General features: G+C 38.9%; 1 protein-coding gene across 1 annotated transcript in view; it reads right to left on the bottom strand.

Annotated features, from left to right (window-relative positions):
- The window catches only part of LOC126162847 (TBC1 domain family member 20), a 162,832-nt gene that overhangs the window by 115,649 nt on the left and 23,137 nt on the right, over positions 1-24,046 (bottom strand). The window contains exons 3-4 of the mRNA XM_049919618.1: positions 12,193-12,342; positions 11,801-11,895 (exon numbers count right to left, since the gene is read on the bottom strand). Of these exons, the coding sequence (XP_049775575.1) occupies positions 11,801-11,895; positions 12,193-12,342 (245 nt within the window). The remainder of the gene's footprint in view (positions 1-11,800; positions 11,896-12,192; positions 12,343-24,046) is intronic.

Raw genomic sequence — 24,046 nt, 5'->3', positions numbered from 1 at the left:
CATGTTTTGGATAAATACCTTTACTCTTTGTGGTAATTTTGTACACCTTGTTGTATACATTGTTGTATGTGCTGAATTTTAAGCATTGATATAAACATTAATGGAGCACTTTTACTTTGCTACTCAGATGACTATTTTTGATTTGCAAGTCTAATAAATCATTATGCATTATTCTTACTGTCATTATCTCTATGTATATTTTAGTAGTAATATTCTTATCAAGGATGCATGGAACTCAACATGAAATAAATTGCTTTGTCTTTTCTATACTCTGAGATGAATACTTTTTTAAAGTTATTTTAAATATAAATGGTAAATATCATTGACCAATACCACACAGAAAGGACTGTCAATAATGTTAGCTAATCTGTGGTGTAATATGTGGATGCACGTTATAGCTGTACTTTCAGCTAAGGTATTGACTCATTTCACATCTTATGAATTTCATTGTATGTAAAATAGCTGCATAAAAAATTTTAGTAACTGATTTTGATGTATACTGGATCATCTTTGTGTCTGAAGATGGTTCAACAGAGACCAAGACTAGCTGCTCAATAATAAATAAAAATCAGTTGTACTTGTACATACAATAAATTTCTCAAATATCTTACAGTTGTCGATTACCACTGATGCAAAATATTAATCATTTCACCTTCTTGTGGTTTCTCAACAATGTCCGACTATCTCACTTTCAGTTAAGTAAAACACACCAGAAAAGGGAAAAACCAGGAACATCAGTTGTTAATAAATCTTAACAGTGACGGCACAAATGATGTTGATCGGTATGGAGGAACTGGTGGAAGAGGCAGACCTAGAGCTAACATAAAAGTTAGAAATTAAAATCCAAAGACATATGAAGACTTCCAAGTGGCAGGAGTAGAGGAGACAAGACTTTCTGACCAGCACTGCAGCAGCCACAAATGCAATATCTTGAGAGGAGAGTGGTGTACTCTGAACTTTACACCTGTATGGTGTAAAGTACCACTGTAAATAACAAAGTGCATTTTATCTGAAATTGTGCTGTTATTAGTCTGGTTTTATCCTTTCCCAGAGTGAAATTCACATTGGTGACCTGCGATAACAATGTGCAGCAAATTCGAACTCTTTAGCATTCTGCGAACCAGCTATTGCAAATCAGCAATGGAGCCATCTTGAAAATACAGTGTACTGATACTTTTATGACAAGATAGTAACACTTCATATGAATGTGTTCAGCACTTTACATCAACATACTCAAAGACTGTAACTGAGCATGTCAACACCACCTCACTAGGTGGTGACCTTCAGACAATCAAAACAAACACTTGGGCAGTCGGCTATGACACCCTGTGTGCAGGTGGAGTTTCAAGGTCACAGCTGTGCTGGTTTCACACTCAATTTGGTGACCCACTGCGAAACTGTAGGCCAGCATGAGAGCACCCAAGTGGGAAGTGTGCTCCACAACAAGCACACCAGAATGTAACAGTATCAGTCAGGATGAATGGGCATAGGCAGAGAGTGTATACAGACAACACACAATATCCAGTTGCAGAACATGCTGTACAACATGACGGTCATGACCTTGGTGCCTGTTTCACCACATGCACAACCTGGATTCTTCCCCCAGACACCAATTTCGAGAAACTTCACAGATGGTAACTAGCACCACAACATGTCCTTGGTTCTCACAACCCAACTGACCTTAATTTATTTTAATTCCTTTCACCTCAGCATTTATTCACAGTAACTACTCCTTTCTTCACACCACTTTAGTTTTCTACATCTTCCATTATCTTTGTTGTCTATTTTTCACTGTCCTCCCTCCCACCTCTGTTACATACAATGCACTTAGCTTTTCACTCTTATTAGCTCACGCATGATGTTTTAGCAGTAATCTCTGCCTTGCATATTACCTTGTATTCCACCTTTAAGCTCTCGTCTGGTGCAGTCCCCAACAATCAAGCTTTCCTTCTCATCCAGCCCGGTAAGTTTCCCCTGACCAGGGGTTCTGGGTGACTTTTCTAAACTGTACCCCTTTCCCTAAACCTCTCCAGTCCTTTTCCTTCACCCCTCTTCCTTCCCCTTCAACTCTTCTGCCAAAAGGAGGAGCCATTGGCTCCAAAAGCTTGTAAACATTAAATCTCGCGCGCGCGCGCGTGTGTGTGTGTGTGTGTGTGTGTGTGTGTGTGTGTGTGTGTGTGTGTGCGCGTGCACGCACGCGTGTGTACTTAAGGGGTGTGTGCAACTATTCATTGAGGCAGATGCTTCCTCTAATTATTCTTTACATATGACTGAATTTTTTGATAAATTATTATGAATGTAATTCATTTTGTTGTGTCAAAACATTTCTGCTGGTGTGTACCTAGTGTGGTTGGGATTCATGGGTCAGTCCCCACATGATAAGAACAGGTTCTAATATTTTTTTCATTATTTTCTCTTTTCATGAGTCAACACATTCTTACATACTCTGGTTTATGTCACTGATTGACTGTGTGCTATACTCCTACTTGTGACTGAGTATATTCTTCTGGTCAGTACCTGTCATCTTCAGTTTTTCGAGTCAGCTCACTCACCGTACACTTACGCTCTGATTTTTTTTTTTTTTCTTCTCTTTTGATGATTTTGAAGGTGTGACTTTATAGATGTAAACTTGTGATTTGTAATTCTAGTACTTTACATTGCCTCTGCACTTATTTCTTTATTTTAGTGTTGTAATGTTGTATTTTGACTTTGTATCATTTGTCTTGCGACAGAATGTCCCACAGATCTAAATATCTGAATGCCATGTCCTCCTATATGTATAGATTATGACTTGTATAATAGATATTTATCTTACTTTTCTGCAAAATGTTATGTATCAGATACTTTTATACATGTGTATTCTATCTTTAGGTATCATTTTGTACACCATTTGGCAAACCTTATAGTAGGACACAAAATATTGTAAACACATTGTTTCCATATTATGTGAGGGGATGTTGTAACAGGATAATTACTTTTCCTCAACAATAGTTGTCGATACCAGTACTGGCGGAAGTAACGCTGTGAGGACAGGGTATGAGTCGTGCTTAGGTAGCTCAGATGGTAGAACACTTGCCCGCGAAAGGCAAAGGTCCCGAATTCGAGTCTCAGTCCAACACACAGTTTTAATCTGCCAGGAAGTTTCATATCAGTGCACACTCCGCTGCACAGTGAGAATCTCATTCTGGATACCAGTATTATTTTTCGAATTTTGGATGGGTCAGTATTATCTCTGTTGCTTTTCTGAAAATTTTCGTATAATTTTATACACAGTATGAATATAATAGAAGGAAACATTCCACGTGGGAAAAAATATATCTAAAAACAAAGATGATGTGACTTACCAAACGAAAGCACTGGCACATCGATAGACACACAAACACAAACACAAACATACACACAAAATTCGAAAAACTCCTCTCTCTATTGCTAAGCGGAAAGAAAATTTTTTTGGTTATGGTTTGGAAGAAGAGAGAGGAGTTTTTCGAATTTTGTGTGTATGTTTGTGTGTATCGACGTGCCAGCGCTTTCATTTGGTAAGTCACATCATCTTTGTTTTTAGATATATTTATACACAGTATGTTATATTTCAAGTTAAAATTTATGAAAATTAATTGGTTTATATAGTGTTTTAGTCTCTGTGCTATAATCGTTAAGTACTAGTTCTGAATGTACAGTTAAAATTACTTTTTTTTAGAAACATTTGAAATTACGAATTATTGGCACACTTAAAATTTCTATTATTAAGCACGCAGTACCTCACTAGTTACTATGTTTATTTCTGGATTCATTCATTCATGAAATAATATTCAAAAGTAATAATGTAACAGAAACTAATCGAAATTCATTTGTTAAGAAACATTGTAAGCCCTTTGGAATATGATTATTTCTGGAGAGTGTGAGAGTCATAAGCAACCCTCTGATGTTATCAGAAGTAGTTTTGTATATTGTATGAACAATGTAATGTTGCCTTTATTAACGTAAAAAATCAGAAGACTGTATGATATACTAAAATGTGGGAAAATATATTAACAAAAAAACAACCAGAGGACCTAAAATTTGAATTTTCAGCTTCAACAATCAGACCCCTAGACAAGAAGAACTGGAGCCAACTATACGTGAAAAGCTAAGTAAACTAGAAAGTTTATTATAATCTTTGCTCCCCTCAAATCTTCAAGAAAAACTAATGTGGACAATAGATGGAAATAGGAAGGAAAGTGTAGATTACAGGTTCCGTCCTCAAAACCATGAAGTAATATACAGTAGAAAGGAAAAAACTTTAAATACCTACACAAACTCTTAAAAACACAGCATATAAAGCCAAATTTCTTTGAACAACTTCTAGTCCCTTCCACATTGTATTAGGAGTTAGACATGGAGACATTTTTACACCATTGTTATCCGGCTGTGTGCTGGAAAAGTTACAAGAGCATGGAAAATGGAGGAAGAAAAATCAACAGATGATAACTACATACTGCTGGGCAGACTAAAAGAAACAATAAATTGTTTGGCCTTTGCAGACAACCTCATAACATAACCTAAAGAGAATACAAAGAAAAGACTATAACTTTTGAAGGAGGCAGATGAAAATGCAGGTCTGCAGATAACTTCTGAAAAGACATAAATGGCCAATCAAAGTAAAACACAAGGAATTTTAAAATCCAAGTACGCACCATCAAGAAAACAACGTTAAATACCTGAGTGACAATTCTAACTTAAAAAGTGAAAAACAGGCAATTAAAATCAGAATTGAAAAATGAAGAGTTTTTCCCATAGATGTTAATTTAAAAATGTAAAATGCAACCAACCGTAAAGAAGGCACATTAAGCTGTAAGCAGGCACAATTAAAAGACATTTACATAGAGCTTTTGGCCACAGCCTTCATCAGCAAAGGAGAAACACACACCATTCACACACAAGCAAGCACACTTCATGCATACACAAATGCCGACTCCAGCATCTCAGGCCGGAATGCAACTTTTATGTAGGATGCAATCAGCAATCAGGAGGATGGAGCAATCAGAGAGGAAGAGGTAAACGTCTAGGTAGGTGGCACACCGGGTTGAGGAGGACTACAAGAAGTGGATGGGAGAAAATTTGTTGAGGTTGTGAGGGAACGAAGATAGAGGGTCTTGGCCCCGAGTCCAGGTCATGAAGATATCATTAATGAACCTGAACTAAGATAAGATAGTGGCATTTTGGGAGGCTACAAAGGTCTCCTCTGACGGTCTATAAACAGGTTGGCATAGGATGGTGCCATGCGGGTGCCCATAGCTGCGCCGCCGATTTGTTTGTAATCTTCCCTTCAAATGAGAAGTGGTCATGAGTTAGGACAAAATTAGTAAGATGTATGAGAAATAAGGTTGTGTCAGGCTGTTGACCTTTCCACCAAGACCCTGGACTTTCCAAAGACCTACTCTCCTCCTCCAGATCCCTGAAATGGAAGCGCTTCTTTGCCGCCGATCCCTCCAAGTGAAAGGACCCTAATTTCACCATTGAACCCTTGTCTTTTCTAGTTTACACCACCGTCCAACCTTAATCCCCCCTCCCTAACCACTGGCTTGTCACCTTCCAGGAATTCCCTACCTCCAACTTAACCTCACCATCCTTCTCCAGGTCCCTTTCACAGGAAAACAACCTTCAGCAAAAAGAAAAAATAGCCTTACACAACCTAAAAGCAAATTCTGAATCGCAGTGACTACCTGGCAGAAGGCCTCCATCAATAATCTGACATCTACATCTACATCTACACCCATACTCCGCAAGCCACCTGATGGTGTGTGGCGGAGGGTATCCTGAGTACCTCCATCGGTTCTCCCTTCTATTCCAGTCTCGTATTGTTTGTGGAAAGAAGGATTGTCGGTATGCTTCTGTGTGGGCTCTAATCCCTCTGATTTTATCCTCATGGTCTCTTTGCGAGATGTACATAGGAGGGAGCAATATACTACTTGACTCTTCGGTGAAGGTATGTTCTCGAAACTTTAACAAAAGCCCGTACCAAACTACTGAGCGTCTCTCCTGCAGAGTCTTCCACTTGAGTTCATCTATCATCTCTGTAACGCTTTCGCGATTACTAAATGATCCTGTAACGAAGTGCGCTGCTCTCTGTTGGATCTTCTCTATCTCTTCTATCAACCCTATCTGGTACGGATCCCACACTGCTGAGCAGTATTCAAGCAGTGGGCGAACAAGTGTACTGTAACCTACTTCCTTTGTTTTCGGATTGCATTTCCTTAGGATTCTTCCAATGAATCTCAGTCTGGCATCTGCTTTACCGAACTGCTTCCAGTTGCTGACCTGCTATTTTGTAGCTAAATGATAAGGGATCTATCTTTCTATGTATTCGCAGCACATTACACTTGTCTACATTGAGATACAATTGCCATTCCCTGCACCATGCGTCAATTCACTGCAGATCCTCCTGCATTTCAGTACAATTTTCCATCCACCTATAAACTCTGCAATAGTGGTCCCATCACTGCTTAAGTATTTAGGTCCTTCCAAGGACCTCAGCCCTGAATCCATTTCCCTCCTCACCCTATGACACCCTGTATACCCACCTTCTACATGCTCTCTGAATTCGACAAACCCAACAGTCCTGGACACCCCATTGTGGCTGGTTGTTGTGTCACCACTGAAAGAATCTTGGCCCTCACTGACCAACACCTCCAACCAACTGCCTATAATATAGCCTCCCACGCCAAAGACACCAACTACTTCCTTCACCAACTCTCCACCATCCCCAACCATTTACTTCCTGGATTCCTACTTGTAACTGTTGACGTCACCTCCCTATACACCAACATCCCTCACGCCCATGGTCTTACCACTATTTAACACTACATTTCCCAACGTCCTTCAGACTCCAAACCCATCAACTCATTCCTCATATACCTTGCTAACTTTAACCTAACCCACAACTAGTAGTACTTTGAAGGGAAGGCATAGAAACAAATCTGCGGCACAGCTATGGGCACCCGTAAGGCACCATCCTATGCTAACTTGTTTATGAGCCTCTAGAGGGGTCTTTCCTAGACTCCCAAGAGGCCAAACCCTAAGCCTGGTTCAGGTTCATTGATGATATCTTCATAATCTGGACTCAGGATCAAGACACCCAATGTGTTATTTCACAACCTCAACACCATCCTCCCAACCGCATCACCTGGTCCTCCTCAACCCAGTGTGCCACCTTCCTAGTTGTTGACCTGCTCTTCACTGATGGCTCCACCCTCACTTCTGGCCACATTAAACCTACCAACCACAAACAGTACCTGCATTTCAACAGCTGTCATCCCTTTCAACCAGAAACTTCCTCCCATACAGCCTGGCCATCCAAGGATGGTGTATACGCAGTAACAAGGAATCCCCTTCTCAGTATGCTGACAGTCTTGCCACACAGGCACTATTTCCCAGACCTAGTCTGCAAACAGATCACCCATGAAATTTACACCCTCAGACCCCCAATCCTCCCACCAACCTCAAGAACCAGCCACAAAGTAATGTCACCTTTGTCACCCAGAACCACCCTGGACCGTAACAACTGAACCACACCATTTGCCGGGGCTTTGATTACCTATCATCATGCCATGAAATGAGGGACATCCTACCCAAGATACTTTGCACCCCCTCCTAAAGTGGTGTTACATCACCCATCCAACCTCCACAATACCTATGCCAATCCCAACCCCTCACCACAAGAATCATATCCCTGTCAAAAGGCAGGTGCAAGACCTGTTCAAACACCCCCCCCCCCCCCCCCCGCCCAACACCTTCTATTCCAGTCCTGTCACAGGTTTATCCTATCCCATCATGGGCCAGGCAACCTGTGAAAGCAGCTATGTCATTTACCAGCTCTGCTGCAATCATTGCACAGCTTCTTATACCGGCATGACTACCAACCAGCTGCCTATCAGAAATAACGGCCACTTTCAGACTGCAGCCAAGAGCAAAGTAGACCACAATGCGGTACAACATGCAGCTGAACAGAATAGGCTAAATTTCTATGGCTGCTTCACTAACTAAGGCATCTGGATTCCCCACTCAAACACCAGCTTTTCTGAACTGCACAGATGGGATTTGTCCTTACAACAATTCTCCACTTGCGTTATTATCCCAGCCTCAACCTATGGTAACATACTGTCCCTACACCCTCCATACAAGTTTACATCCCCTCGTCCTATGGCCTCTGCCCAATTTTCATTTCACACTGCCAATTCACCTGCCAATCCTTCCCTCTTCACTGCACCTCTCCTTTTCCGCTCAATTTTTTCCACCTCCCTGCCCCACAACCTCCTGAGACTGCACCTGTTGGCATTCTAGTCCATGTACACTCCACCAGATAGTGTTTGTCTCTCCCCCCACCCATACACTACAATCCCTTCCCCTTCCCACCACCTCCAGACAGCAGGTCGCATCCCGCCTGATAGTGGCATGCTAGCCCAGATGTTGGAGCTGGTGTTCATTTTGCATGAGATGTGCTTGCTTCTGTGTACGGATGGTATGTATGTCTCTTTTATTGATGAAAGCTGTGGCCAAAAGCTTTATGTAAGTGTCTTTCAAGTGTGCCTGCCTGCAACTTAATGTGTCTTCTTTATGGTAAGTAGCAATCTATATTTTCCTAGAGTGTTGATATTCCTAACTGGCATTTCCATTGTTGGATGTTAAATTACAGCATTACAGTATAGTTTTAACATCAGAGGCCCTCACAGGTCAGAAACACTACTTTCAGATGGATGCAAAGTGGCATTTGAAGATGTAGGAAAGAATCTAGAGAGAATGAAAGATAAGCTATCAACAAAACAGATCCACAAATTTTTCCAAAACAGGAAAATAGACAAGGAAAGTGGGTGGGGAGGCAAAACAAAATAGAACTTAGAAGAACTGCAGATTGGAGAGGACATCTTACTCAACAGAAAGAAATTTAGACTAGAAATCAAGAAAATTGGAGGTTTTAAGGGAGATAAAACAAAATAACAACTGGAGTCAAATGGTTAGATGAGAGAAAAAGAGCTTATTCTGAGAAAAGGAAAGAGTTTAGAGGAAGGTTAAAGGAAAAGATTACTCTTTATTTATCTTGACATGGGGAACAAAGAAAAACATAATTGCATTTGAGGCATTTGCAAACAATATTTCCTTTCCTTACACATGCATCTAAGAGATGGGAGTAGATATTGACCGAACGCCAAGTAACAGATGTTAATAAGTGAACAAAGTTACTGCTAGAGTCTATATTGCTTTCTTGGACCTTTAATCATGGGAAACAATTTTACTGATGAACCTGCCGCATCAACTGTTTCAGCGCCAGCTAGTGAAGCATGTAAGTCATGTACAATTTGTGAGGAATTTCCTCATTCCATTAAAAGCCATTTTTAATCTGAAGTGAAAATTTGAGGTTGAGACCAAGGAACAAGTGACTTGATCACAGTGGAGGACACAGGAACCTGATGTACAAAATGAAACAGTCTTCAAATACAATTTTATCTTTTATTTTGTGAATGGTTTTGATATACACTATCATCATCCCATGTTGCTGTTGTTGTTTTCAGTCCTGAGACTGGTAGCTCTCCATGCTACTCTATTCCGTGCAAGCTTCATCATCTCCCAGTACCTACTGCAACCAACATCATCCTGAATCTGCTTAGTGTATTCATCTCTTGGTCTCCCTCTATGGTTTTTACCCTCCACAATGCCTTCCAATACTAAATTGGTGATCCCTTGATGCCTCAGAACATATCCTACCAACCAATCCCTTCTCCTAGTTAAGTTGTGCCACAAATTTCTCTTCTCCCCATATCTATTCAATACCTCCTCATTAGTTACGTGATCTACCCATCTAATCTTCAACATCCTTCTGTAGCACCACATTTCGAAAGCTTCTATTCTCTTCTTGTCTAAACTATTTATCGTCCACGTTTCACTTCCATACATGGCTACACTCCATACAAATACTTTCAGAAATGCCTTCCTAACACTTAAATCTATACTTGATTTTAACAAATTTCTCTTCTTCAGAAACCCTTTCCTTGCCATTGCCAGTCTACATTTTATATCCTCTCTACTTCAACCATTGTCAGTTATTTTGCTCCCCAAATAGCAAAACTTATCTACTACTTTAAGTGTCTCATTTCCTAATCTAATTCCTTCAGCATCACCTGATTTAATTCGACTACATTCCATTATCCTCATTTTGCTTTTGTTGATGTTCGTCTTATATCCTCCTTTCAAGGCACTGTCCATTCCATTCAACTGCTCTTCCAAGTCCTTTGCTGTCTCTGACAGAATTACAATGTCATCGGTGAACCTCAAAGTTTTAATTTCTTCTCCATGGATTTTAATTCTTACTCCAAATTTTGCTTTTGTTTCATTTACTGCTTGCTCAATATACAGATTGAATAACATTGGGGATAGGCTACAACCCTGTCTCACTCCCTTCCCAACCACTGCTTCCCTTCCATGCCCCTCGACTCTTATAACTGCCATCTGGTTTCTGTACAAATTGTAAATAGCCTTTCGCTCCCTGTATTTTACCCCTGCCACCTTCAGACTTTTAAAAAGAGTATTCCAGTTAACATAGTCAAAAGCTTTCCCCAAGTCTACAAAAGCTAGAAATGTAGGTTTGCCTTTCCTTAATCTATTTTCTAAGATAAGTCATAGCGTCAGTATTGCCTCATGTGTTCCAATATTTCTGCAGAATCCAAACTGATCTTCCCCGAGGTCGGCTTCTACCAGTTTTTCCATTCGTCTGTAAAGAATTCGCATTAGTATTTTGCAGCTGTGACTTATTAAACTGATAGTTCGGTAATTTTCACATCTGTCAACACCTGATTTCTTTGGAATTGGAATAATTATATTCTTCTTTAAGTCTGAGGGTGTTTTGCCTGTTTCATACATCTTGCTCACCAGATGGTAGAGTTTTGTTAGGGCTGGCTCTCCCAAGGCTGTCAGTAGTTCTAATGGAATAGGTCTTTCATTCTAAACTAATGTATAAAACAAAAGATCGTAGACAATATAGGCACGATCAAAAGGTATAAAAATATGACAAAACTAAGTTAAATAAACACAATTGACTTATAGTGTAAAATCGCTTTCAGCAGGCTGAAAGCAACTTTACACTATGGGTGAATAGTGTTTGTTCATCACAGTTTTACTATGTTTTTACATCTTTTGAAAGTCTATTTTGGCTACAAGTTTTCTTAATATTTTCTTTTATACTAGTCAAGAATGAAACACGTCTGATGACAACTGTATGGATCAGAACAGGTTATAAAATAAAAGAACAATTTTTTGAACTAAGACTGTTTTACATTCCATAGCATAAAAAAAGAAAAGAAAAAAAGAAATCAATATCTGATGAAAAAAATGATTTATCTTCATCAAAATCTGCCATCAGAATAACATATATAGACAACAAACAGAATTCTTTAGTTTTTCAAACTGTCCTATTTCTAGAGTCTGCTGATAAAGGGGTGGGGAGGGGAGGTGGTGGGGGAGGTAACCCCAATCTAAACAACTGCCACTCTGTTATAAAGTTTGCCTGAAAATTAACTTTAAAGTACTTCATAGAAACTTAAAAAGTCTCTTTGTCACAGCAAATACAAAACAATTCTAATCTATCATTCTTTCTTAGAGACAGTTTTTTTTATGGAGGAATGCATTTCATTAGTTTGCAGCCCAACAACAGTAGTAATAGCTTTCCCAACACCCATCAGGCAAACTCAGTTCTTAGCATTATACCATTTCTTTTAAATGTGAAATTTTAACTAATTCAGATCTTGCAAATACTTTTACAAATGTACCTTACCTGGTAGTACCGCAAATGTGGATATCTGATTATTACCCTCAGTATAAGCCTTGTTAACTGGTCTTGCAAAGCCACTCTCTGTTCATATGGAATACCTGTCAAATAATTATCAGTGACATTAATGGAAGTGAATTTTTACAATATCAATAGAATGTAAACAGCATGTCATTTTTCCCTGCTGAGCAAATCAAAGTAAAATACTGAAAGCTGAAAAAGCAAGTCATGAAAAATTAGAATTACTTAGAGTCCAGTGATTGCAAAAACAAATGATAGACAATTCAAACCAAGTTACCTTCATTGCATTCAAATACAGCTATGGCCAACTATAACGAAAGGGAAAATTACTACTTGATATTGTGATTTCTGTAATAACACAAATGATCTGGACATACCTGGTGGAAATCTTTTGAGAGATCTATTAACATCCAGCACTACTTGCTGATATTCCACATGACTTTCTAATTCAGCTTGGCTGGGAAGTTCAGTATCTGATGGTGCATCAACTCCGACAAGTATTGGCCAAACTTTTCTTCGAATTTCATCTATATGGAAGAGACTTATGAGTAATAAAACAGTAACTTATGTCTTAGTTTGTAGGAAACTTCTACATATCACAAACTGATTGCAAAGGCTAATCACAAAGACCCTAAGAAACACTATTTCTTTACTAGTTTCAGCACTATAGTGATGCGTACATAAGAATGCGCCAGCGTGATGCATTCTGTGCACAGACAGAAAATAACCCACAATGTCCTCAGTAAGTGCTCTGTCTCTATCTCACACCTCATGATCCAGACGTTACCTCTCCTGGTAACTGACAACACTATGGTGACCACTACACTGGGCCACTATTTCTACTTTTGACTCTACGCAGTAGAACTTATATGCTATGAAAACTACTGCTGTCACTTCATAACTCACTACTTGTCTTATTTGCTTCATGCCATCGATAATGGGCACTATATTAGCTAAGAAATTTCACCGCACCTAAACTAATATGAAAATGAGTGCTAAATGTTCATGCGCAGCATGAAGAGCATCCTTCAGGCAGTGCTGCAGAATGATGCTTTTGACTGGAGCTTCATGTGGTACATTGCTCCTCCCTACTTTGCTTCACACCTCCATGCGCCTTCTTATGTGAACATCATTACGAGAGAGAGAGAGAGAGAGAGAGAGAGAGAGAGAGAGAGAGAGAACATGTATTCTGCAATTATTCCCACTACATATGATGGTATGTGGCATAATGTAAAGATAATGAAAGACTATACAGTGGATACCCACACCCTTTAAAAATATTGCAAGACATGGCAAAGGTTGTATGTACATGTGATGAGGTATTTGCAGTTCAGAAAGCTGAAAACAGTTGCTATTGTTTGAAGTGCTCTGGTATGACATTAACATTGGCTGAGGAGCTTAGCAGCCGGAGCAGGGAGTGTTAAATAATCCAAAAGGCTCCACGTGCCCTAGCAAGCAGGCAGTGGTGAGTCTCAATGATAATGTACACACCACAGCATGCTAAAGTGATTCTTTTTCTTTTCCAAAATTTAATCAGTAGTTCTTAATATGAAAATGTGTAAAATATTTATGCATTAGGCAATTACAAATTAATTCATGTTAGCATAATATTTCACGAGACATTTGTTTTTAACATATGGAGTTTGATGTCTTCATTATTAGCACTGGCATGTGATCTATTATGTAACCTTTTTAATTACAGGTGGCTGAAAGTTGTAAAAAATATTACAATAATAATGCACATCACTAGAATGTAATTGCAAGGCATGGAAGAGACAACAGCGACAGTCAGTGGAACATAAAATGAAAAAAATTGTGAGGACAAGCCATGGTAGGCTGGTTTTATTGGTGGAAGATAGAGTAGCTTGCAGAGTCAATTGCAAAGATTGAGAAGAGACTGTTTCTAGTGACAAAAGGGTGAGGTGGTCTGTCTCCACGATGTGAGTAATAAAGTTTGTGACTGACATTTGGGCAGCAAATGGCTGCATAGAGTTGAGTTCTGTGAGTGAGCATTGTCAGAACTATTCAGTGAGAGTGAATGTGTAGTGTTTCAGGATTTTTGTAAACATCCCAACACACCATTTGAAAGCCATCAAAAAGAGGTGCTCTTGAGTAAGTTGAATAAGGAGAAATGTAGTGGGAAATGGAAACTGTGTGTTTTCCTTTCTTGTATGCAGTGAATGTGGAGCAGTGGTGGATCCAGCGAGAAGGGGACCAGTAAAAAATTGTATTACAACCACTGGTTGTCCGGGAGTCATTTGTGCCATGGTGCAGCAAGTGCCTGAATCCAAGAGCCATGGAGTAAATGATGCACCAACAAGGGTGTAATGAACATTTGAACAGCAGTAGTTGTTTATCTGTCTCTGCTCTCTCAGGCCCTAAAGTACGCATGTACGGACATAATTGAATGTAGTCAAGAGAGTGGTATTACCTTAGCAATTGTTTGTTGTGTTGTTAAAAGAAATAGTGAAAAGTTGGGCAAAATATACCCCTGTTTGTCAGAAGTGTGGCTATTTATTTAGTAGTGCAGTAGAGAGAACTTGCGGAAGCATTTCAGAAATCTTCACCGCAGTTGGATCGACAGGGAGGTGGCACGGAAAGATCCGGACCACCAAACAACTACTCTGAGAAGAGAGGATAAAGGTAATACTACTTTCATCTGGCGGTGTATTAGGGTCGGCAAAATGCTGCCCAGTTGTATTGGCCAGGGACGCAACTTCCCACTAGAGCTGGTATAAGACCCACCACAAACCATACAAAATACATCAGCAGGAGAAGAGGGGAAAAATACACCCCAAATGCAGATGGACTGCTAAGTTTTATAAGGAAGAGTGCTAATACACATTAACAGTCTGAACCATTAATTTTCTATTGCAGAAGATACTTTGGGTCTGCTTTGTGAATTTGGCTGTCTGCTAAGGTTTTCTAAAATGACTTATGCCACTAGTACAGTTGTGATTTTAATCAATAAATAATTGAAGTTCAAAGACATTCAATTTGTTGCCTTACTTATTTGATGTAAAAACTTCCTATATTGTTTTACTTAAACCAATGTTAACAAGTCTGCAAAGAACTTATCAACTTGTCATTTTTTTCAAATAGGAACTGTTTTCAGCAGTGGGCAGTCACTACCCACATCTGACACACCAAAATCTGATATACCCAATCGTGTAATTATGTTCCCCTCCCAAGAAACAAGTATCAAAACGTGGATGTAACTAGCAAACTACACATAATGGCACACGGTTGAAGTATTTGTGGTCTTTCCTGACAAGCATCTGCACATTCAATTGCAATCTACAGGTATTTTATTGCACTGTACACAGATCTATAGATATGAAAATTTATCATTAAAACTAAACATTCCTTCTTCTTCAAGCTAAGTATAAATTCAAAGGCCAGCAATTAACCTCCGTTATTTGTTTTGTTCTCGTATTAATACAATCACAATTGAGTACAGTTGAGAAAACACTACTATTGTGATCTCGCAATTGACAGCACAACTCATTTTTGGAAAGACACGTCGATGTAAAGGAGGTGGCTTGTGGCCATGTTCTAATTAGAGATACAATAGTCAGTGCCTGTATACTTTTTTGGGAAATACGTGATGATAAAAACTTCTTTTTACATATAATTATATCTACTTGAAATTTTATTTTTGATGAGCATACACAAGGACTGCAGACAACTAAATCACACCCTCCTTTCCAGACATTGTACAGGTGAAGTAAGAATGACTATTATGTAGTCTGTTTTGTAATGAAATAATCAGGATATCTGGATGTGGAATGTAATATGTGACTAAGGGGAAGTGATTTTTGTGACTATAAAAACTCAGAATCAAATCTTTTAATTGATGCATTTTCTTAAGTGGGCACAGTTGACTGATGAAACTGTACTGTAATACTTAAGTATCTAATATGCTCAAAAGAATGGAATTTTCTGTAGAAGTGTAATTCAGAAAGCATGAAATTTTTTGTTACGTGAGTAAAATGTATTTATAATCTTCAAAACACTATGTTATTTCAAATGATAACATTTTTTCCATTCTCACAAAACTACCTCTTATCAAAATATGATCTGTGATTAAAGAAACAATTTTGTTTAGTTATAACTGGAGTTACTTTACTGGATGTTCAAATGGTGTTCCTTGGCAGAACAGATCTAGGAGAAAGAAGTAACTGTGAAAGGAGATATAGTTCATTATGTATTGGACTCTGACACACACACACACACACACACACACACACACACAGTGTTTTCATACTTCTGAGACAATTGCTTTCAGATTCTAGTGCATCTTGTCAACGTTCTTCACATGCGTGTCTAAGGAGAAGAGTGACTGACATATTGTACACTTCTTTTCATTTTAGAGCAACCATGATTACAAAAATAATCACCAGTTTCAGCCACACACCACCCATCTCTAGACTCTACAATATGAAAAGAATAATCTACATCACAAACTTAAAATCTGTAAAAATTTTATCAACTTTATTTGTAACTAGCTGCACCTGGTCACACATTGCTGTGGCTCAGTCTGGTTACATGGAAAATTGCTATATATGTATTGAAATGGCATATAAATATGTCCTACCATCTCTCTCTCTCTCTCTCTCTCTCTCTCTCTCTCTCTCTCTCTCTCTCTCTCTCCCTCTCTCTCTCTCCCCCCCCCCCCTCTCTCTCCCTCTCCCTCCCCTCTTCCATCTCCCCCTGCCTCTCTCTATGTACATTTCCTCCCACCCCTCCGTCCATATCCTATTCTTTCTGTTTCTCTGGCATTAAGCCTTGTTGATTGTTACTGTAAGTTCAGATCCTATGGTAGTAGAATTCTTACGATAAGCTGTTGTTATGGTAGGCCAAGTTTGAGTGTTTGTGAAATGGCTTCTGGTGCAGTACACCACTAAGACAATTTCTCCCTGCCACTATTGCACAGCTATGCCGCAGGGTCAGGTAATAAGATAGGAAAATGAAGGTTCTATAACACTCCAACAAATTAGTGACAAAGCCACACCAATGAGTTAAAAGGGTTTACTTATCTTTGTGACTTGTTGAATAACAAGGCCTCCAACACTGCATGTACCATAATAAAAAACGCCCCTCAATGGCTAAGTGCAAATAACATTTGGCAAATTTCTCAGTACATACCAAATGCAATTTACAACAACTGTCTGTTCACTTCTAAGAGTTCACTAAATGATGTTCCCTGTCTAATTCAGCCCTGGATGATGATCTGTAACCAAGGGGGTGAGAGCTGCTTTTCTATCTTCCGAGCAGGCTTCTGTCCACTGTTGTCGGTCACTGGCGTATTGTACTCTGCCGGCAATTGGCTGAGGTGAAGTTGATTTCTTCATACTCAGCACCACCTGCGGCACTGGCAAAAACTCGTGTAAGTGGCAAGTCTCTAATGGCACTGGCACCAGCTCAAATCTTTGCACCTGTGGTGCTTTTTCCCTGGCTATGTCTTGTTCTGATGACACAGCATACAAAACCAACTGCTTAAAATACTGCTTACATTCATCACCTGCTTTCTGTGCAGTTGGCCATTCCTTATGTTCATTACCGAAAATAAGTAATACTGCTACTTGTCAATTTAAGCCATCCGCATTTCTGTGCTTCTTCCCATGTTTATGAGTGACTTTAATATCAAATTTACTTAGTATTACTGCCCATCACTTCTATCTATTAGAAGGATTCTTTAACATCAACAACCATTTTAATGCCACATGATCTGCTATTACTCTACACTTTTTACTGTACAGATAACATCTGAAATATGCGATTCCTTAAATAAGGCTTAAAGTCTCTTTCTCCATTGTGCGATAATTTCTTTCTGCAGAATTTAGTTGTCTTGATGTGTAAGCTACTGGATGTTCTATGCCTTCTACCTCCTGTGACAGCACACAGTCAAGTGCTGATGCATCACATGATACAACAAATTCTCTATTAAAATCCGGAAAGACCAATATTGGACTCCATCTTAAAACTTCTTTTAGCTCCTCAAAAGCATGCTAGCACTATTCTGACCACACAAATTTAGTCCCTTTCTCAACAATTGTGTCAATGGTGTGACAATACCACAATCATTTTACGAAGTGGCAGTAATAGTTTGTGACTCCTAAGAACGATTGCAACTCCTTTACATATTCTGGTATGATAAATTCACATACAGCTCTAATTAATCTTGCAGTATGTATTTACTCCATCTTTACCTATAATATGACCTACGTATGCTACCTCTTCCATCACAAAATTACACTTTCTCCACTCAAAGTTAACTTCGCTGCTTTTAATCTTATGAATACTTCCCTTAATCATTGAGTACAGTGTTCCGTACCACTCCCATAGACGATCACGTAATTGATTCTGAGTACTCCGTCCAACAATCATTGAAATGTTGCAGTTACACTTTTTAATCCAAATGGCATTGTTTTGAACTGGAAATGTCCTCACATTGTCGAAAACGCTGTTTGTGTCAATCCTGCAATGCAACCTCTATCTGATGATAACCAATCCTGCAATCCATTGCTGAAAAATATTTGCATTGCTCTGAATGGTCCAAAGTTTCTGTGATGTTTGGCAAAGGGTAGGCATCTTTTATGATTTTCACATTTAGGTGTCTGTAGTCACAACAAAACCTACATTTTTGTGTTCCATCCATTGATTTTCTTTTGACACGATGGGTATTCCTGCCCTCCAATGCACTATTACTTTCTTCAATAACCCCATCTTTCAGCTGTCAATTGAGAAATTCCTGCAAAACTGGCAGCAAGAACCTAGGTATCCTGTATAGTTTGTAGTAGACTGGTGATTCGTTCCCAGTTGGTATGTGGTGCTGTGTATCATGTATACCTGGTAATGGCCCTTTTGGAAAAAGTAAATCCTTAAATTCCAAAAGTAATTTTTCCATCCGTTCCATATTGCTTCCCATTAGGCACTTCAATTTTTCTCTTAATCTGGTTTCAATGGTGTCTGGCAACTGTCTGTGGCTGACACCCCTCTATGTCCCATTCTTCTTCCTCCAGGATATCCATATTAGCGATTAACAGCCCCTTTGTTAATCCTATGTCCTCTGCGCTAAAATTATCTACATAAGCAGGTGCCTTCTTCACACCCTTTATTTCTTTATGCGTACAATACCTCTTTTAACTAAGCAAATCGTATCATCTAATACCTTCCTCTAATGGTTCCATCACCTATTGGCAAACTAGAATCAACAATGATGCCAAGTGATTTCCCAGTATCCTTAGGTACACAATCGTGTGAGTCAAGTCTTAGTGTGGTCATTCATGGTGACATCGCTACACCAAACCTAACTGAAAAAATTTTTCCATCATGTTCCACACTATGTTGCGAAGATCGATAATGGCACAATGCTGACATAAGAAATCTAATCCCACAAACATGTGATAGCCTTCACTCATGTGTGGCAAAATCTCTCCACACTGTTTAAATTGAACTTTATCCAGGCAAAAGTTTGTGTCCATCAATCCTCACGGAGTGAGATCTTTATCCCTCACTCCAAGATATCTGTATCGTGGTGAGTCCCATTGCTTACGTTTCACCAGATCACTACTGGTGGCTGACACATGCATCCCTGTGTTCAATAAACCCTCAACCCAGTTTTCCTACTATTCAACCTATCACACAATCCTCCTCTTCACATGATTTCATAGCATCCAATCTTACTGGGAATGACTGTAATGGACCTGGAGTTACCACTGGTAACTAATGCCTTATTCTTCCCCATTGCTCTACTTCTAAAACTATTACTTCCTCTCACTTAATCCACAACAGCCTGAGGCTGATGACATGCCTCCTCAAATGCCCATTCATCTGCATCTGAAACATTTATACTAGCTGCAAACACTATCCGTTTACCCTGTATTCTAGTTGACAAATCAATATCCTCACACACTATAGCTCACCACACCGCTGTGCACAAATCCGTCAGACCTCCTGTCCATACATGTCCTGCGATTTCTGCATGAAACCACTTTAAAAAAATTGTTTCACAGTTCCCATATTTTTCTTAGTTATTACCCCTAATTGTTCCCAATAGTGTCTGGCTCCCTTAAGAGCTTCTGTATGTCATACATAAGTTTTATCTTCCCCTGTTAGTCTCAACTTTGCAACATTCAATAATTCCTTATCAGACCAACCTTCCATCTGTGCCATATTTCTGAGGTCTCCCACAAAGGTCTGCACGTTCTTGGTTGCCCTGCCAAAAAAAAGGAGCAATTAAACTTGTGATTGACAAATCTACAATCCTTTGTGATGACTGCGATTCTACCAACCCATGCAGCTCTGTGTTATCTGCTGTTAGTCATGCTACCTTTCCTAAAAATACATATACTACTTCTGACTCCGACATCTTGCGTCTCTGGCACTGTCAAAGCTTTGTCCTTGACAACATTCATTTTGAGAACTAACATTCACAAGACAAGAAAACAAAATCTATTAACTTCATTCTTCCATCTAATCATAAGCCAACTCAACTCCCAAGAATTGCCCAGCCATATGCCCCCAATGATTACAAGTATAACATTTTACTTGAACTCTTTTTGTACAGGGCACTGAGTGACCCTCAAGGTTCACATCTAACAGGCTCTAAACAATCACAACTTCCATTACCTCTAAAACTAGACACACACACTTTTCCTCTACTTGGAATAAAATCAACTTTACAAAATGCTGTCAAAACTCTTCTCTACGACCAAAATACTATACAAAATTTTTTGGACTCATCGTACCATAGGCTGTAGGTTCAGACATTGTTCTAAGATGGCGATGTCAATGATCCAACATCAATCCCTTCGATTGTCACCTATGGAGAGTGAAATGAGCATCAGGCTGACAGTGGATTTGTTCAATTAACTTCTTTATCCTGGCCCTCAGCGTATTGCATCAGGAAAAGCTTGGTGGAGGCACCCAGTCACCTCTCATGTGAAACAGTAGATGTCTGGCATTGCTGACAGCGCAAAGATTGGAGCCAAGCAAAGCATCAGTCAAATGACAATGTCGGCAATGTCTCTGGCTGCAATCATGATGACAGCGTGGCACAGCAGGCGATGGCCATGTTCGTAATTGGAGCACCAAATACATCATCTTTCAGATAAGCCAGAAGTCACACGGATTAAGATCAAGTGATCCGGACATCAGGTGGTAGAGAAATGATGAGTGATAATTCTAGTAATTCTGAAATGCCTCTGCAACAGCTGCTTCACTGGCTGTGCTATGTTCAGAGGAGTACCATCTTGCATAAAAATAATCCTACTCACACATCAACACTGTTGAAGGTTTGGAATGATGCTGGTGAGCAAGACTCTCATAGCATTTACCCATGGCAGTACTGGTCACAGTAGATGCAGAACTCAATTCCTCGAAAAAATATGGCCCTACGATAAACGATGCCATCATCCTGTGGTGAGCAAGCTGGGATTTTTTTACTTCACCTCTTGTTTTGCCATCTGCCTCCTTGAAATTCATTTTTTTTCACTCTTAACTAATTATCATTAACATGTGTGAGTATAATCTGCATTTTCAAAAAAGAAAAAGGTCTTAAAGAATATACCACCAGATTAATTTTGTGCTTAGTTTTATGTATGTAATTGATTTTCTAATTTATTTTCACTATTCCTAGCTAGTAACTTTCATTATAGGGCAAAATCAGTAATTGTTTCATAACTTAAATTCTAGTGTTGACTTATAAACAAATATAAATTCTGTACAAATTATAAACATTTGAAAAACGAAATACTAGTAATCATAAAGTATTTCGCTCCATCCGAAAACATGTTAGCAAAGTCAGCCCTTAATTTATTCCAAAGTAATTAACAGTTTTGTCAAAATTAGTGTTTGTGTAATGATATTTGTTAATTTCATGATTTAAATAATTAATTCAGCCTAACTCTTGTGGTAGAAGCAACTGTTAAAAAGTTAATTTAATAGTTAAGTTTTAATTGTAGTTCCTGTAAATTGAACTTCAAACAATGTGTAGTTTCAGTACCTATTATTGTGGGGATATATAAGGGCCTGATTTTTGGTCCCGAGTCAGTCAGCCCACGGCTGAGTTTCAGACAAGAAACCTGTGTTTGTTAGAATAACAACAATGCATCAACTGTGAAATAAGTGCAACACAATTAGGCTATGTGTTAAAACAATAACAGTGTCTATTCAATACACACCGCAATATTCTGCAAGAGTTGTGAACTGTGTGGTTAGGTTTTTACTGCTTGTTGATGTACAACAGTAAACTATTGAAGCAGGATGTGGATCTTCACTTGCAACCTATTAATGAGACTTATCGAAAGTTAAACAATAGTGCACTAGCCATATAACTGTGTATTGTTGGGGGTTATGAACATTAAAAGTAAAGAACTGTGAAACGCAAATGTGCACCTGTCAGCTACATCATTTCAAGTAGTCAGTGTTGATCTTCCAACCCCATTTTTCAGCCAGTGTAGCAATGCAGTACGTCAACACCAAGGAAAACAAATGAAGAAATAAAGCAAGCAAACAAGACAATCCCACACCACAAAGCTATCTTCGCATAATGAAGTGGTACTGGTTGATGTGTATGGGGATTTTCCGTTGCCTGCATCCTGCTATTCTGCTTATTGACATGTCCTTGGAGATGGAAATGGGCTTCATCTCTCCACAGAATGCTCCATGGGCATTCATTTTCCACTTCGATGTGAGCAAGAAATTTCAGAGCAAATGTTTGTCTTGCTGACAGGTCAGCAGGAAGTCTCTCTTGAACATGAGTTGTTTTGTATGGATAATAATGCAGGGTGTTTCATAGGATTTTATGCACCATTGTTGCACACATTTCCAATGCTAAGGTAATTCCCCATGCACTGAATGTTGGCGCACCATCGCTCAACTCCTTTTGCAATGCTGTGGCCACATATTCGACAGATGTCTGATCAATTGCTTTCCTCACTCTAACTCACTGCACTTCAAAAGAACATGTCTTCTAGAATGTTGTAATCATTTTCTCTAGACTCTTAGCAGACATTGGACCAATGCCTTTTTTTCTTACTCCTGAGGGTCCAGAACTTCTGCGGAGCTACTGGTGCACAGTCACTATTTTTGTAAAAGAACTTTACCAGCAGAGTACGATCCTTTATGGAGACAGTCATGTTCGGTGTCTTGAATGCAAACTGAGGAACAGCCATGTGCCACCTGTGTATAGGCGCACATATTCTGACACTTAATAGTGCCAGCTATTGGTCAAATTTCCATGATTTTATTTTTTGTTCCATGGTGTTTCTCCCTGTGTCAATAACATGCTGTTCAAATTTGACATCATTCTGAGCAGGGGTTCTTTTCCCACAGCATTTTTAAAGTGGAAATTTAATTATAGACACACTATGTATATAATTATATGCCAAATGGCACTCCAGAAGGTACATAAAAATGCATGTATTCAAATGCAACATTGTGCCAAAATTTCAAAGGAATCAGAGAAAAACTTTCAGAGATTTACAATTTTGTACAATTGAACATTTACCTGTTTGTTTATATAGATTAATGTAAAACAAAAATTAGCATCCACAAACTTCATATACATATGTCACAGGTGACATCTGGTGACCAGAAAGTTGTCGTAATAAATGTAAGGACAACAGGGAATCAAGTTAACACAGACACATCATAGCTAGAAGACATGTGACATCAATCTACAGCAGGATACTGCCCTGTGCTGTCTGGGTCATGTTGTCTCTGTTGAGCATATGGTCAGTAATGTAAATACCTCACAAGCTGAAATAAGAGTCCCATCAGCAGCTGACAACATGTATATTCTACTAAATCATTCCTCATTTTCTGTTTTGTACAAATAAATCCTTTCTACCTACAAATGTGTTTTTCATTGCTTTTATATATTGTAGAATATAATTTTGTTTTTAAATTTTCAGTAAAATGTAAGAAACAATCGAGGCGTGCACAGCACACTAGAATTTTTTTTTAAAAGTTCTAATTCACTGTAACTTCTATGTATATCACCTAGTTCTCTTGTGGTGTTCTTACTTTAGTATGATATTGCTTTCTTCACCAAATGGCATCTATGATTTACAGGAACGAACAGCATGTATTTTATTTTTACTTTAACTGCAAAAAGAATTGGCAAGGATTTTAATAGATTTTATGTTAGTAACCTAAATTTTCATTTTCCTTTCCCTACTGTATGGATAATGTAGGCCTGAAATCTATAAAGATTATCACAAT

The sequence above is a fragment of the Schistocerca cancellata genome, chromosome 2 (genome assembly GCF_023864275.1).
Source record: "Schistocerca cancellata isolate TAMUIC-IGC-003103 chromosome 2, iqSchCanc2.1, whole genome shotgun sequence".
Taxonomy (NCBI): domain Eukaryota; kingdom Metazoa; phylum Arthropoda; class Insecta; order Orthoptera; family Acrididae; genus Schistocerca; species Schistocerca cancellata.
The sequence above is the reverse complement of the archived record's forward strand: the minus strand, read 5'-3'. Positions and strand labels throughout refer to the sequence as shown.